The 15886-nt window shown below is 49.3% G+C and overlaps 1 protein-coding gene across 2 annotated transcripts in view; it reads left to right on the forward strand.

The window, feature by feature from the left end:
* The window catches only part of GASK1A (golgi associated kinase 1A), a 53966-nt gene that overhangs the window by 20885 nt on the left and 17195 nt on the right, over nucleotides 1-15886 (forward strand). For both annotated transcript variants that reach the window (XM_086366224.1, XM_086366225.1), the window contains exon 2: nucleotides 14312-15598. In XM_086366224.1, coding sequence (XP_086222350.1) covers nucleotides 14312-15598 — 1287 coding nt within the window. The remainder of the gene's footprint in view (nucleotides 1-14311; nucleotides 15599-15886) is intronic.

Raw genomic sequence — 15886 nt, forward strand, 5'->3', positions numbered from 1 at the left:
CTGCTGCTAGTGAAGTGAAAGTTGCTCAGTTGTGTCCGATTCTTTGCAAGCCCATGGACTGTTACCACCAGGCTCCTCTGTCCAGGGACTTCTCCAAGCCAGAGTACTGGAGTGGGTTGCCATTTCCTTCTCCAGGGGATCTTTCCGACCCAAGGATTCAGCCCAGGTCTCCTGCATTGCAGGCAGACTCTACCGTTTGAGCCACTAGGGAAGCCCAAGTGCTGCTAAGTGCAGCTGATGCAGGATCTTATAGACCTACCAAGATGCTGCACAACTGAATTCAGGATCGCTTGAATTTATGCACTGGATTCAGTCTCCTAGCGATCAAAATTGGCTCCACTCAACCTGAGTTTGCCCTGTATTTCCAGGCTGTGTACTCCTGGGTACCACACACCTGCTAGTCATGGGGCCTGGGGGAGGGGCCCGTGAGCGACAGAGCATCTGAGGTTAGGCTGTCAGGATGTACCTATTGGGCTTAGAGAGCCTCAAGTAACCCTTGCTGTGGAAGCTTCCGCTTTTAATGTCTGCTGCTGCTGCTGCTAAGTCACTTCAGTCGTGCTGGACTCTGTGCGACCCCGTAGACGGCAGCCCACCAGGCTCTCCTGTCCCTGGGATTCTCCAGGCAGGAATACTGGAGTGGGTTGCCATTTCCTTCTCCAGTGCATGAAGGTGAAAAGTGGAAGTGAAGTCGCTCAGTCCTGTCGGACTCTGAGTGACCCCATGGACTGCAGCCCACCAGGCTCCTCCATCCATGGGATTTTCCAGGCAAGAGTACTGGAGTGGGGTGCCCTCGCCTTCTCCGGCTTTTAATGTCTGCAGCCATCCAAATGCAAATGAGTGTCTGTGTCTGGGCGGGGAGGGAATTGCAAGCAATTGAGTTCACCACAGTAGGAGTCCTGCTTTCAGCCACTTCCTTGGCTACTTGGGTAAGGCCTTTGCCACTCACTCACCTGTTTTCTAACTTCCTGAATTTTACCTAATCAGTGCCTCCTGTCCAGTTCTCTTTATCCTTATCAGTTTGTCCCTTGAAGATAAGAGCTTTTTACTGTTGTTTTTTGTGAGGTTTCAGAAGGGTGGAGAGGAATTGGTGTTTCATCCACCAGGTTTAGATGAACAACAGCTTTACTTTTCTAAATTGAATTGTTTGACTCCAAGCCAGCCCCCACCTCAGTTACCCAACATCAGACAGAAAGCCCAGCTTAACCTACCTCTGAAAGCCTTGGCTTTTGAAAGCAGAGGCTTTTTATTCTCTCTTGGGCAGGAAGAGGCCAACTTTCCAGGTTTACTTTCTTGCTTGGAGAATGGTTGTGAAGATGGAAACAACTCTTGTTCTCTGAGGCTTCTATAGTAGCAGGGACAGAAGTCTGGTTCATACACTGATGTGGTCAGCTGGACCCAGGTTTGAATCCCACCTCTGCCACTTAGCTATGAAGCTGTGAGGACGTGACCCGAACTCCCTGGGGCTCAGTTTCCTCGATGCCTGGCATGAACAGTGATGCCTTCCCTACAAGGAGGTTGCTGGGAGTAAACGAGCTGTCATGGTCAACAGCTGGCATGGACCCAGCACAGGAGGTGCTCCATCATGTTGGCTACAGACGACGTCAGGGAGCTTCCTGGAGGGAAGGCCTCTGTGCCTCCAAGACGGTTCCATCCCTGCTGCAGGCTTGGCTGCCCAGCTCCTCCCTCATCCTCTTGAGCCCCAGGCCACCTGCTGGGATGGACTCTCTGCCCCGTGGTCATCGGGAAATGTCCCATGACACCCCCATTCCACCCACCATGGCAAGGTCCCTTTATTTTTTATTCAACCCACAGACTGCCCATCTGATAAACTTGCTAAAGGCAAAATTAAAGATTGAATTTTTCTATTTCAGAGGCCAAGGGTTTATTGTTGTTTAGTTGCTAAGGCATGTATGACTCTTTTATGACCCCATGGAGCTGTAGCCCACGAGGCTCCTCTGTCCATGGGATTTCCCAGGCAAGAATACTGGAGTGGGTTGCCATGCCCTCCTCCAGGGGATCTTCCTGACCCAGAGTCAAACCCGTGTCTCTTGAATTACAAGCAGATTCTTTAGCTGAGAAGCCTGATTCCAAGGGCAGCTTTGTTGTAGGCCTCCCGAGGACTAGTCTTCAAGACATTTTATGGCTGAGCCCTCCTCTCCTCATGGCAAGCATCTCTCCAGTAGTGTTTAACTGTCTCCAGGGCTCCACGGCCGATGTGCAGAAGTCACACTGGGCCCGCAGAACTGGAGCCGGAGACTGCTCTTTGGCCACTTAAGCAAGTGGTGGCTCCAAGGAGGCATCAGTTCCCGAGACCTCGTCACGCTCCTTCCTCTCAACCAGCTGTGAGTTACCAGTCTTCAGAGTGCTATGACCCAACCATTACCGCTGTGCACAGACGGAGCAAGTGAGGTAAAGGATAGTAACCTAAAGAAGGTGCTGGAGACGCAAAGTGCTGCGGGGATTTAATAATCCTGGGGTTAATAATAGTGCTGAGTAATTGCTATCAAAATACATGCAATGCCGTGTTTTTAGCACTTTATTAAAATTCACCACAGCTCTTTGGGGTCAATACCATTGTCATACCCATTTTTCAGGTGAGGAAACTGACTTTATGTAACACACTCATTAGTGGTGGAGCCGGTGTTTGGACCAAGAGAGTCCAGCTCCTCCAGTCCTTCAGGACTCTGCCTTTCTTTGCTAATAGTCACCGAGGGAGTGGAGAAGGCAATGGCACCCCACTCCAGTACTCTTGCCTGGAAAATCCCATGGATGGAGGAACCTGGAAGGCTGCAGTGCACGGGGTTGCTGAGGGTCGGATACGACTGAGCGACTTCACTTTCACTTTTCACTTTCATGCATTGGAGAAGGAAATGGCAACCCACTCCAGTGTTATTGAATGGAGAATCCAAGGGACGGGGGAGCCTGGTGGGCTGCTGTCTATGGGGTCGCACAGAGTCGGACACGACTGAAGTGACTTAGCAGCAGTAGCAGCAGCACTGAGGGAGAAGGAAGCCCATCATCTCCTGTGTCTCACCTGGGATCAGATTCCCAGCTCATATAATGAAGAGACAGATCCAGAAATTCCTCTGGTCTTCTAAAGCCTTTTCCTGGAACTGGCTTCCCCATGTCATCTGGGAGCATCAGGAATGCTTTTGGATAAGCACTGAGGGCCTTAGCTGATCCTTCCGTCCTGTGTTCCCATATTCCCAGGCCTGGCTCCTGTGTGCTGGGAAAGCGCTTGGGATTCCGAAAGGGTTGGAATCCCAACTCTTTTATGAGTTGGTGTGCCATCTGGTGCAAATGACTAAGTCTTTCTGAACCTCAATTTCTTCATCTGTAAAATGGGCATGGTGAGAATTCCTCCTTCCTTTCCAGGGTTGTGAGAATGTCTGGAAACAGCATTCTTCTCGCCATGTAGAGAAAAGCACTAAACAAGTGTGAGATGAGTGATGTGGTGGAGTCCTTGGGGAGTGACAGCCAGCTGCTCATTGGCTTTCCGTACTCTGATGCACCCCTTCAAGCTTAGGGAGATAGATGCCCCAGACTTAGGCAAGGCCAGTTCTGTGGAAGAATTTGGGGTGGCCAAAACTCGTTCAGGGCAAATAATTGTATTATTTGCACAGTGAGACAGTGAGTTGCTTAAGGACAGAGCCAAGCCTTCCTCACGTTCACATCCCTGTTTCCTGGCCCAGTGCCTGGCCTATAGGGGTGGTCAGAGTAAAAGGCTAAGGTTGTGATGCAGCAGATTTTGTCTAGGGAGCAGCACTTTTCCATACCTCAGCCCTACACAGTGCCTTTGGAGGAGGTTGCCTGCCTCGTGCCCTAGGTGCCTTGACGCCCAACACTGGCGCCCTGAGGGTCTCAGAAGAGCCCGACAGCACCTGGCTCTCCCTGCATCCTCTGCTTCACGGTGCTCTAATATCGTGTTGGTTTCCAGGCAGGCAGCTGTAGGTAACTGGCCATTCTGATCAGTGTGAGGTGAACCTCATTACAGTTTTGATTTGCATTTCTCTAATACTAATAAGCAGTGTTGAGCATCTTTTCATGTAATTTTTAGCCATCTGTATATCTTCTTTCCTGGAGGAGAGCACAGCAACCCACTCCAGTATTCTTGCCTGGAGGATTCCATGGACACAGGAGCCTGGAAGGCTACAGTCCATAGCATCACTTAGAGTCGGACACAACTGAAGCGGCTTAGCACAGCACATGACTTCTTTGGAGAAATGTCTGTTTAGATGTTGTGCTCATTTTTTTTTTTTTTTTTGATATTGAGCTGTAGGAGATCTTTGTATATTTTGAAGATTAATCCCTTATCAGTTGTGTCATATGTGAATTTTTTTCTCCCATTCTGTAGGTTATCTTTTCATTTTATTTATGGTTTCCTTTGCTATGCAAAGCTTTTAAGCTTAATTAGGTCCCATTTCTTTATTTTTGTTTTTGTTTCCATTAGTCTAGGAGATGGACTCAAAAAAGATATTGCTACAATTTGTGTCAAAGAGTGTCTGGTCTGTGTTTTCCTCTAAGAGTTTTATAGTGTCTGGTCTTACGTTTAGGTCTTTAATCGATTTTGAGTTCATTTTTGTGTATGGTGTTAGAGAATGTTCTAATTTCATCCTTTTACATGTAACTGTCCCATTTTCCCAACACCACTTATTGAAGAAACTGTCTTTTCTCCATTACATATTCTTGCCTCCTTTGTCATAGATTAATTGACCACAGATGTGTGGGTTTATTTCTGGGATTTTTATCCGGTTCCATAGATCTGTATTTCTGTTTTTGTGCTGGTATCATACGGTTTTGATTACTGTAGCTTTGTAGTATAGTCTGAAGTCAGGAAGTCTGTAAATCTTAATTTCTGTAGTTTCAAATTCATCCTGTTAGTACATACTTTGTGAGATTCTGAGTGTGCCTGGTACGTGGTCTATGCTTGGTAAGTGGCTGTTGTTTATTCACTTCTCAAGTCAGATATGTTCAATTTCTGGCTACAGTCTTCAGAATGCTTGAGCTAAAAGGCACTCTGGCACCATCTTCTTTTGGAAGGAGCAGGGGAACCACCTGTGTGGCTCTGAGATCAAGCCCTAGACCTAATCTGAGGATAACAGATTATTAGAAACCTGCTTCTGATATTACCTCTCAAATACGCCCAGATTGGAGTGGGTCAAATGCTGGCATTTTCTAACTGATATTCTTCTGTTTATTAAAGTAGCACATGAGACACAACAAAGTTATTTTCATTTTGAAAGAAAAATAAATATAGCAGTTTATTTTCCCTCAATTTAACCAGTGCAAAAAGGCTGCCACCTAGCATTGACCTCACTCAGGCCTCGTTTTACACTTGAGCTGACCAGTCCCAAAGAGCTAAGCCTTTGAGAGCAGGGCCTGCCCCTGGGGCCCTGTGCGGTCCTCTGGAATCAGGGCTGGGGCAGGGGCTGTGGATGGCAGCTCCCTTCCAGGGTGAGCCGGCTACTAGGTCACTGGCTCTGGAGCCAGTCAGTTTGGGTTCACCTCATGGTGCTGCTGTCTGTGAGCGCTGGGTCCCCTCAATTCTCTGTGCCTTGTTTTCCTCACTGTAAAATGGGATAGTAATCCTCATACCTACCTCATAAGACTGGCATACAGATTAAATGAGTTAATAGAAGTCAAGTTCTCCAAATAGTCCCAGGCTCATAGTGAACACTGAATAAATGTTAGTTATCATTCCTTTGGGTTTTCCCTCTCCTGGAGACTGGCCGGGCCAGAAATTACAGGGGCAGAAGTCCTTTCTTATCTTGAAGTTGCTGATGTGGAGGAAAATCACAGCTTGCAAAGGAGCTGAGCCAGGGCCCTGGCAGGGTGGTGGCTTAGGAGCTAGGCAGCCTGGGGTTCTGCCCACAGTGGAACAAATGCTTCCAGCCTCCACGGCCCAGGGATCCCCTGGGAGAGGGGCGCTGTGTGCCTGGAGGGTCCAGTGAGCCCTGCCTGTCGCCTTTGCCCCCAGAGTCTTGTGCCCGCCCAGCTCTCCCTTCCTGGGGTTAGATTCTGAGTTCAGCCAAGGGAAGCAGAATTTGAGCAGGTCCAGCCCGCAGTGATACTCACAGCATCAACATGTGGTTTTAATCCAGTCCTCTGAAAATATGCTTATGTATTCCCTCTCACCCTGGCCATGGTTTTGTTATGAAAATCATTTGGCTGATCTTTAAAAAAATGAAACAGAAATTCCACATTGCAAAATCTCTGCCAGTCTCAGCCAGAGTCTGAGTCGTGGTGAACCAGCGATCAGCCAGGGGGGTTGTGTCGGAGAGGGGAGAAGTCGGCGGACACGACAGAGGGGGCTGTCACTCCTTTGGTGGAGACTAAACTAGAGCCAACTTTGATTTTTATCCGTCCCCTCCCCACATACACGTACATCATGTGGCTTCTCTCCACCCCTTCTCCCACCAGGACACCTCCACCGAGAAGCACTGTACAAGTGCTTTGCGATTCTGTCTGCTGTGAGGGGGAGAGGACCACGCGGTCTCTATATTCTCTCCACTGCCTCTGCCCTGCATGTTATGCCATCCGCCACGGCTGTTCAGCGTAGGTCGGGTTTTTGTCATCTTCTTTTTTTTTTTTTACTTTACAATGTTGTATTGGTTTTGCCATACATCAACATGAATCTGCCACAGGTGTACACGTGTTCCCCATCCTGAACCCCGCTCCCACTTCCCTCCCCATACCATCTCTCTGGGTCATCCCAGTGCACCAGCCCCAAGCATCCTGTATCCTGCATCGAACCTGGACTGGCGATTCGTTTCTTATATGGTATTATACGTTTCAATGTCATTCTCCCAAATCATCCCCCTCCTCCCTCTCCCACAGAGTCCAAAAGACTGTCTATACATTTGTGTCTCTTTTGCTGTCTCGCATACAGGGTTGTCATTACCATCTTTCTAAATTCCATATATATACGTTAGTATACTGTATTGGTGTTTTTCTTTCCTGCTTACTTCACTCTGTATAATCGGCTCCAGTTTCATCCACCTCATTAGAACTGATTCAAATGTATTCTTTTTAATGGCTGAGTAATACTCCATTGTGTATATGTACCACAGCTTTCTTATCCATTCATCTGCTGATAGGCCTCTAGGTTGCTTCCATGTCCTGGCTATTATAAACAGTGCTGCGATGAACACTGGGGTACACGTGTCTCTTTCCCTTCTGGTTTCCTCAGTGTGTATGCCCAGCAGTGGGATTGCTGGATCATAAGGCAGTTCTATTTCCAGTTTTTTAAGGAATCTCCACACTGTTCTCCATAATGGCTGTACTAGTTTGCATTCCCACCAACAGTGTAAGAGGGTTCCCTTTTCTCCACACCCTCTCCAGCATTTATTGCTTGTAGACGTTTGAATCGCAGCCATTCTGACTGGTGTGAAATGGTACCTCATTGTGGTTTTGATTTGCATTTCTCTGATAATGAGTGATGTTGAGCATCTTTTCATGTGTTTGTTAGCCATCTGTATGTCGTTTCTTTGGAGAAATGTCTATTTAGTTCTTTGGCCCATTTTTTGATTCAGTCTTTTATTTTTCTGGAACTGAGCTGCAGGAGTTGCTTGTGTATTTTTGAGATTAGTTGTTTGTCAGTTGCTTCATTTGCTATTATTTTCTCCCATTCTGAAGGCTGTCTTTTCACCTTGCTTATAGTTTCTTTTGTTGTGCAGAAGCTTTTAATTTTAATTAGATCCCATTTGTTTATTTTTGCTTTTATTTCCAATATTCTGGGAGGAGGGTCATAGAGGATCCTGCTGTGATTTATGTCGGAGAGTGTCATCTTTTTTTGACCTCTGGGAGTTGAGAAAAGATGGCTCTGCCTCCATCCCTGCCAGCCAGTTCCCAGCCCTGGGCTGTCAGGGTTCACAGCAGGACATTCTGGGAGGTGGTCTGGGAACGGGATAAGTAGGGCCCCAAAGTGAGGCCAAGTCCTGATGAGTTTTCCCAAAGTAGAAGGGCATTTCTTTCCCTGTGGCTCTTTAGAAATGAGAAAGAGTCTCCCGCTGGTGGTTTCAGTACAAACTGTAATCGAGTCCTTTTCCCCAAATGTTTCTGGTTTCTCACACTGTGTCTGTGCAAAGGCTACCAGCATATGTTGGAATTTTCCCCAAAAGTTCTTCCCAAAAGGCCTCTCCTGTTTTCATTTGACTGAAGGGGTCCTCCAGGCCATGTCATGGGGGGAGACTGGTCATGGGACGTGTCTGTGACCAGGCTGCACCGTCAAGTCGTCAGAGCCAGCCATGCCTCTGTAGTGACACCGCTGTGCCCTTACTAGTCAAGGGGAGGGCGCCGTGCTTGGTTACTAAACCACTTTGCTGCTTTCTGACCAAGGGCACACACTGAGCCCCAAAGAAGTCACCCAAGGATCTGAATGAGTTAGGGTTTGCTGTGATCATGCTGCATAGCAAACAGCCCACAGTCGCGATGGTTCCCAACAGCGTACAGCCTTATCTTGGTTCCAGGGCTGTGGGTTCACTGGGCCCGGTGAATGTGGCTGGGCAGGGGCCAGGCCGGGCACTGGGTTCAGGTCTACTCGGTGCCTCGCCTGGGACACGTTCCTGTCACAGTGGCGCACGAGTCTGCAAGGTGGCTAGTGCCACACAAGCACAGGTAAAGCCACCGGTAGGACGCGGCCTGTGTTTTGTCCACTTGCATTCCTTTGGCAGAAGCAAGTCACACGACCAGGGTCAGACAGTGGGGAGGCATGTCCTACCTTCAGAGAAGCCGTGGCAGGATGAGGAGCCCCCTTACAGTTGTAAGGGAACCCCAAATCTCTGTTGTTTGCTTTTAGCCTTCATGCATGTGTCCTTCCTAGCTCCCACCCTTTCTCTCCTCAGCTCCCCACACGCTTTAAAGCCAAGTGATTCCTTCCTGTCCCACCCTGGGTTATCTCCGGATGGAGCCTCTGCAGGGCGAGACCTTTCTTACTGCCCAGGTGGCCTTCTCCTAGCTTACACTTGTGGCTTTATGATGAAAGAGTTTCTCTTTCTGTCTCTACCTTGAGCTGTGCCCCCAAATGTCCCCATTACAATATGCCAAACTCCAGGAAGGAGTGGTGCTGGGTATTTTTCAGATCCCTGAAAAACAGAGGGAGTTCAGAAAGCGGGGACAGAAACCCTGATCCCACCATGTAAATGTACCAAACCATGTATTGGGTCCTTTCTATATTTTGACTCATTTATTTTCCTCACGTCAGTCTTTGTAAGGAGGGATTATCTCATTCTCCCCCATTTTATAACGGAGGAAATAGGGCAGAGCGGTTGTGTATCTTACCCATTGTAACACAGCCCAGAAGGGCCACAAGCTGATCTAGAACTCGCGTGTGTCTTCCCCAAAGCTTTTCTGGCTCCCCTCTTTCTCCACCCCTCTTACTCTGCAACTGTGAGTGGGTGGCGCTGCTGGGGAAGAGGGCATCTTCTCTGAGGAATCAAGGGGGAGTCTTGGTGAAAGGGTGGGAGGTGGGATTTGAGCAGGGAGGAGACGCAGAGCAACTGTAGAACCATCTTCTTTCCCTCCTGCCGCCAGCATCGTGAGCGCGTCTCCCATCATGTATTAGATGGTGGGGGGGCAGGTTCCACTGGCACGCGTGCAGCAGTGGGGGTGGTTAGGATCCAGCAGCTAACTTTCTAGGACATGAGGCATCATTCCCTTTACTCCTTTCTCTGATGTGCTCTTATTCAGCTGAATATTTCTCCTCAGAGGATGTTTTTACAGTTTGATCAAAGCAGGTATTTTTTTTTCCCCAAAGCTTTACTTGGGTGGCCCTTCAGGGACATCTGCTCATGGTCATTTTGAACCTTTCTCTCTGCACAACTGCACAATTGCCAGCTTTCCCCAGGTTGTCCAAGGCCAAGTGAGGCCGAGAGAAGGATCAAAACAGCCTGTCTTCTTGAAACATTTTTAAAAGACGTTTCCCTAGTGGCATCCAGAACTTTGAGAATCTAGGCTATGAATCCAACTTGAAAACCTATTTTTTTCTTTTCAGAAGGGAGAAAAAGAAACCCAAACAGACTTCTTTGTCCATGGCCACCTCTACTTTTAATTAAAAATGCTGTTGTTCTGGCCGGCCTGTGATTCTGGGCAAGTGAGCACTCTGGACTTTCCAGTTTTCTCCTTCGTAAAATAGGAACTGAGTCATTCCCATTTCCCTATGTTGTTTTAAGGATTAGAGGAGAGAATAACTCATATTCAACTGAAAAGTTAACATCAGTAATGGTACCTGCAGTTGGTTGAATCTGGGGGTGTGGAGCCCATGGTTACGGAGGACCAGCTGCATTATTTGAGTTTTTCACAGTGCTTCTCTATGCATGTATTACATGTGTGTGTTCAGTCGCTTCAGTCGTGTCCAAATCTTTTGCGACCCCCAGGCTCTGCTGTCCATGGAAATTTCCAGGCCAGAATACTGGAGTTGGGTTGCCATTTCCTCCTCCAGGGAATCTTCCCAACCCAGGGATCTAACCCACCTCTCCTGCAGCTCCTGCATTGGCAGGTGGATTCTTTACCACTGGGCCACCTGGGAAGTGTGTCACACATACGTGTGTTAAGTAGTAATAAAAGCCATATTAAAACATATATAATAAATAAGGACAACAGTTTAGACTCTCACTTCAAAAGGATCATCCGCTAAAGAAAGGCATCTTGGAGGGAGACAAGGACCATCTGTTTTATAGAATAGAGGCTCAGTCCCTCGGGGCATATCCTGTGGCAACGTACAGAATGCCACTCACAATTGTCCCTCTGGAGGATGGAGGCTGGGCGTTTATCCACTGACTTTTTTTTATAGCATTAAAAACTCTATTTATCTTTGGCCGTGCTGGCTCTTTGTTGCTGCACGGGCTTTCTCTAGCTGCGGTGCGTGGGCTTCTCGTTGTGGTGGCTTCTCTCGTTGAGGAGCACAGGCTCTAGGGTGCACGGGCTTCAGTAATTGTGGTTCCCTGGCTCTAGAGCCCAGGCTTAATAGCTGTGGTACGTGGGCTTAGCTGCTCCACGGCATGTGGGATGTTCCTGGACCAGGGACTGAACCAGTCTCCTGCAGTGGCAGGTGGATTCTTTATCACTGAGCCACCAGGGAAGCCCTACCCCCTGACTTTTGTCTCCTGTTGGTTGAGGGTTGTCCCTAAAGGTGTTAATTTCTTCTGTGCCTCCCTGATAGTGGGCAAGAAAGCAGGGAATGATTCTGGGGCTTGAGGTGGGAAGCTGGCAATGTGCAGGGGGACTGTCCACTGTGAGGGCAGCTGGCGTCAGCCAGGGGTCCAGGGGAACATAACATAGGGCACAAAAGCATCTTCCACAGAGAGGAGGCCCCTGGAGCCCCAAATAGGGGAGATCTCCAGAATTGGAGGAGGCCTACTGAGGATATATCTGAAGGAAAAGAAATCATGTCTGGAAGAGACACCAGCACCACCGTGTTCACTGCAGCATTATTCACAATCGCCAAGACGTGGAAATAACATTCGTATCTCTCTCTTAGTGGGTGAATGGATCCAGAAAACGCACACGTGCATACGACGCAATATTATTCAGCCACTAAAGAAAGAAGGAAATCCTGCCATTTGCAACAAACATGGATAAACCTGGAGGACATTAAGCTAAGTGAGATAGTCCAGACAGAGAAAGACAAATCCTGTGTAGTATCACTTGTATGTAGAATCTTAAAAAAAAAAAAAAAAAAGACTTTCAGCTGTAAAATAAGTTCTGAGGATCTAATGTACAGCATGGTGACTGTACTTAGTAATATGGTATCGTTTACTTGAAATTTGCAAAAACAGTAGATCTTAAGCGTTCTTACTACACACAGGAAAAGGTCTGTGTGAAGGAATGGATGTGTTAACTAACAACTATGGTGAACATGTCACAGGCTATGCATGTATCAAATCGTCATGGTCAATAATTTAAATATAAAAACAGTTGTTGTGGTTTTGTCAGTTATACCTCGGTAAAGATGGGGAAACAATGGGGGGAAAAGGAAGAACAAGAAAGAATTCTTAGGGCTCCTAGGCAGGGAGCCAGTCTAATCTGAGGTTTCTCCACAGCATCATCTGAAGTTAGAAAACTGTAGAGCAGGACCTATAAGCTATTCCAAGAAGGTAATTGTGAGCAGTATTTTATATCTCGCCAAACTTTCTTTCAGGTACGAATACGATAGAAAAATAGTTTTGAACATGCAAGAACCCAGAAATTGTTGTTCCCATGAGTACTTCTTGAGAAAATTATGGAGTTTTTAAACTTCAATCAACCAAGAAATAATGAAAAACTAGGGCAAAGGGGACAGGAGTAAGCAAAGAATATACCTAACTGAAGAACTAAGACCAAACAAATATGAATATTGGAGTAATAGAGTAGAAGGGGCATGATTTATATCCTAACAATACAGAAATGACACAAATATAAAACTTTGGAAGGTGAATGAAGGAAAAGGTGGGAGAAAGAATAAACATGCTATTCATGAGTAATAACTGGGGGCCAAAGACTGTCATTTAAAGCTGACAAAATATAGTAGAAATGTAAGCATTTTTAATTATACAAATGTAAACATTTAAAAAGATAATACCAATGATTAAGGGGTTTCCCTGGTGGCTCAGACAGTAAAAAATCTGCCTGCAATGCTGGAGACCTGGGTTCAATCCCTGCGTTGGGAAGATCCCCTGGAGGAGGGCATGGTAATGCACTCCAGTATTCTTGCCTGGAGAATCCCATGCACAGAGGAGCCTGGCGGGCTACAGTCCATGGGGTCGCAAAGAATCAGGCATGACTGAGTGACTGAGCACACAGCACAATGATTAAAATTGAATAACGATCGAATGGTAGGGGATGGGGAAGAGGAAATATGCTAATTTTATGATTGTTCTTACTAGGATTTAAGAGCTGGTGTTTAAAGAACTGGACATTTAAGGGTATATAGTCATGAAGGGTCCAATTATTAGAATTCAAATAAAAATTTCCTAAATGTGATAAGAAATATGCACCATGAAAAAAGTAAAGGTAACTGAAAGCATAGTGAAAGACTTCAAAAATTATAAATACAGAAAACATACCATGAAATACCATGGCAGAACAAAGACTAAACATGTACGGCATCTCAAGTACTGGAACTGGGCTAAATCCACCCAGTGAGAGAAGAACACAGAGCTGGGCCAGGCTTGGAACCGGAACCAGAAACTTCTGGTCACTGGGCAGGGGCTCCCTCCCATCTGGTGTCTGGTTTGGGGCTGTTTGTTCTCTCTCCCCGCAGACTCGTTCTCAGTAGACTATGGTCACTGCTGTCATCGGTAGCTGGTCTGCCATGTGCCCCTGACGTCAAGTTCATGAGCAGAAAAAAGCCAACCTCGCTGACCTGTCACAGGCTCTGGTTCCCGGGGGAAGGGTAGGGGCCGAGGGGCTATTTGGCCTCGTGTAGGTCAGGGTCCTGGGTGGCCCCACCAGCTCTGGTCCAGGGTCAGGGTGCCTGGACTGCTGGAATGTGTGTGGATGGAGGTGGTGCTCCAGGCTCACAGTTGCAGGGGCCCCAAAGCACAGTGGCTTGAACAACCCTTGCCAGTTCTGCGCCCATGGGCTCATGCAAGCTCCCAAGCTCCTTCCTTCTTGTGGCCCCTTGGTGCCCACGAATCGGAATCACCTGGAAAACAAGTTTCCAGGTGGTACTGACGCTGCTGGTCCCGAGACCACGTGTTGAAAAACTACTGCCCCAGGATATGTCCTTTGCCAACCGTCCGGAGCTGACTCGGCCACACGTGGGCCCAGAGAGGCGAGCTGAGGCAGCCAACCTCCTTTTGAACAGATGGGGCTAATAAAAGTGACTGCTTCAGGCCCTGGGCAAGGACTTAGTCCCAGGGTCACACTTGGCTGCCAGGGAGGCCAGGCAAGGCCATCTGTGGCCGGGTGGCTGTGTGCCCCGGAAAGGGAAGGGCATGTTTGTGGGAGACACTGCAGGTCCACAGAGGGGGATAATGGGGAGACGAGAAGAAGGGGCCAGCACTCAGCGTGGGGAACAGATGGCGAAAGGCTCTTAGCATGTTTGGAGATCTGAGTCATAACAGCAGTTTACTCAGAGGGGAGAAGCCTGGTGTCCCTGCAGGCCTGTCCTGGGCGACAGCAGGCTGAGTGCTGAAGCAGGAGCATGGCTGCCGGCTCCTCTCTTGAGGAGCCGCTGGGTGTCATGCCCACCCCCCACCCCCCCACCCAGGCTTCATTCTTTTCCCTCCTTGTTCACCCAAGATGTTCATTCATTCACTGTCCCGTTATTTTGTGGGTCAGGGCTGATGTTTTCAAGGTTCTAAGCTTTTTTTTTCCTACCCCCATCCCCCAGGCATCTTGGCTGTGGAGAAAGCTGCGTGGCAAGAGGCGGTTGGCGATGGCATTCTGCCTTTTAACGACTCTGTCTGTGGTGACTGTCACTCGCTTGCCCACACAGCACCCAGCTGCTGGCCCAGACCCTGGCCCCATGGAGCCCCAGGGGGTTGCTGATGTCCCTGTCCCCCAGAGTCGGCAGGCTCTGAGCTCCAGCTGGAGGCAGCGGGCAAGAAGGTTGAGGAGAAGCTGGACCTTGCCCAGGAGCTCCATCCTGGTGTGTGCTGAGGAGCAAGGCCACAGAGGGCACATGGACAGCGGCAGACGGTCCCCAGGGAAGGAGAGCAGCCATGCAGGGAGGATCGGGAACGACATTACTTTGGCACCTCCAGAAGACCTGAGACTCAGTACCCGGCGTCTTGTGCTCCTGCAGGGGGAGGCGATCAGGGGTCCAGGAGCCAAAGACCTGGACCCACCCTGGCACCGTGGTGCCCTCCCGGAGGCACTCAGTGAGACAAGCACCCCAGGTGGCCCCCTCGCAGGGCATGACATGTCAGCCTTACAGACTCGGAGAGCTACTGCTGGACTGACCCTCCAGCCTCCTCCAGAAGGCGGGGGTCTGCCAGGAGTGGGGAACAGAGCCTGGACTGGTGGCCAACAAGTGGGGGGTCCTCCCCCAACCAAAGGGGCTCACTGGTGGCCTGGTTCTGTTAGGGAGCTGCAAGGGTCTGTCTGGTGTGACACTGAGACCCCTGGGCTGTCGAGTGGCTTCAGGACCAGCGAGCAGGTCCCCCCATGGCTCACAGAGCAGGATGTGCAGGCCCTCCAGCTTCTGGCCCAGGGGGAGGTGGCAGGCAAAGCCCGGGTACCCGGCCACGGGCAGGTGCTGCTAGTCGGTTTCTCCAGCGAGGGGGCCCTTCAAGATGCAGCTCCTGGGCTCAGTCAGCTCTGCTCCCAGGGCCTCTGTGGCTTGATCAAGAGGCCCGGGGACCTGTCCGAGGTCCTGTCCTTCCACGTAGACCGCGTGCTGGGGCTGCGCCGGAGCCTGCCCGCGGTGGCCAGGCGCTTCCACAGTCCGCTGCTGCCCTACCGCTACACGGACGGCGGCGCCCGGCCCGTCATCTGGTGGGCACCCGACGTGCAGCACCTGGGTGACCCGGAGGACGACCAGAACTCTCTGGCTTTGGGCTGGCTGCAGTACCAGGCCCTGCTGGCACGTGGCTGTGGCCGACCCAGCCATGCCCCATGCCTGGGCATCCACCACGCCGAGTGGGCACGCCTGGCCCTCTTTGACTTCCTGCTGCAGGTAGGCGGGGCCTGGAGGGGCGGGGCGGGGCGCCGCGGAGGCGAGGACTCTAGGTGAACTGAGACATTGGAATGGCCTGCTTGAGGGTGGATGGTGACTCCCCCTAACCCTTGTCTTTTGCTTTCGTTTGTTTGTTTGCTTTTTTACCATTCTTTTTTTTAACAATTAACTTTTTATTTTAGTCCTTGTCTTTTGATCACCCAGCACCCTTTTTTTGTTATTTTTCTGCCTTGTGTTCATTCATCCATTGGTGTGCTGAAAACCAGTTCGTTTGGGCTCATTCTTGAA

The sequence above is a fragment of the Bos grunniens genome, chromosome 22, assembly GCF_055505025.1.
Source record: "Bos grunniens cultivar Pamir isolate PY7600 chromosome 22, Bosgru_T2T1.0, whole genome shotgun sequence".
Classification (NCBI taxonomy): Eukaryota; Metazoa; Chordata; class Mammalia; order Artiodactyla; family Bovidae; genus Bos; species Bos grunniens.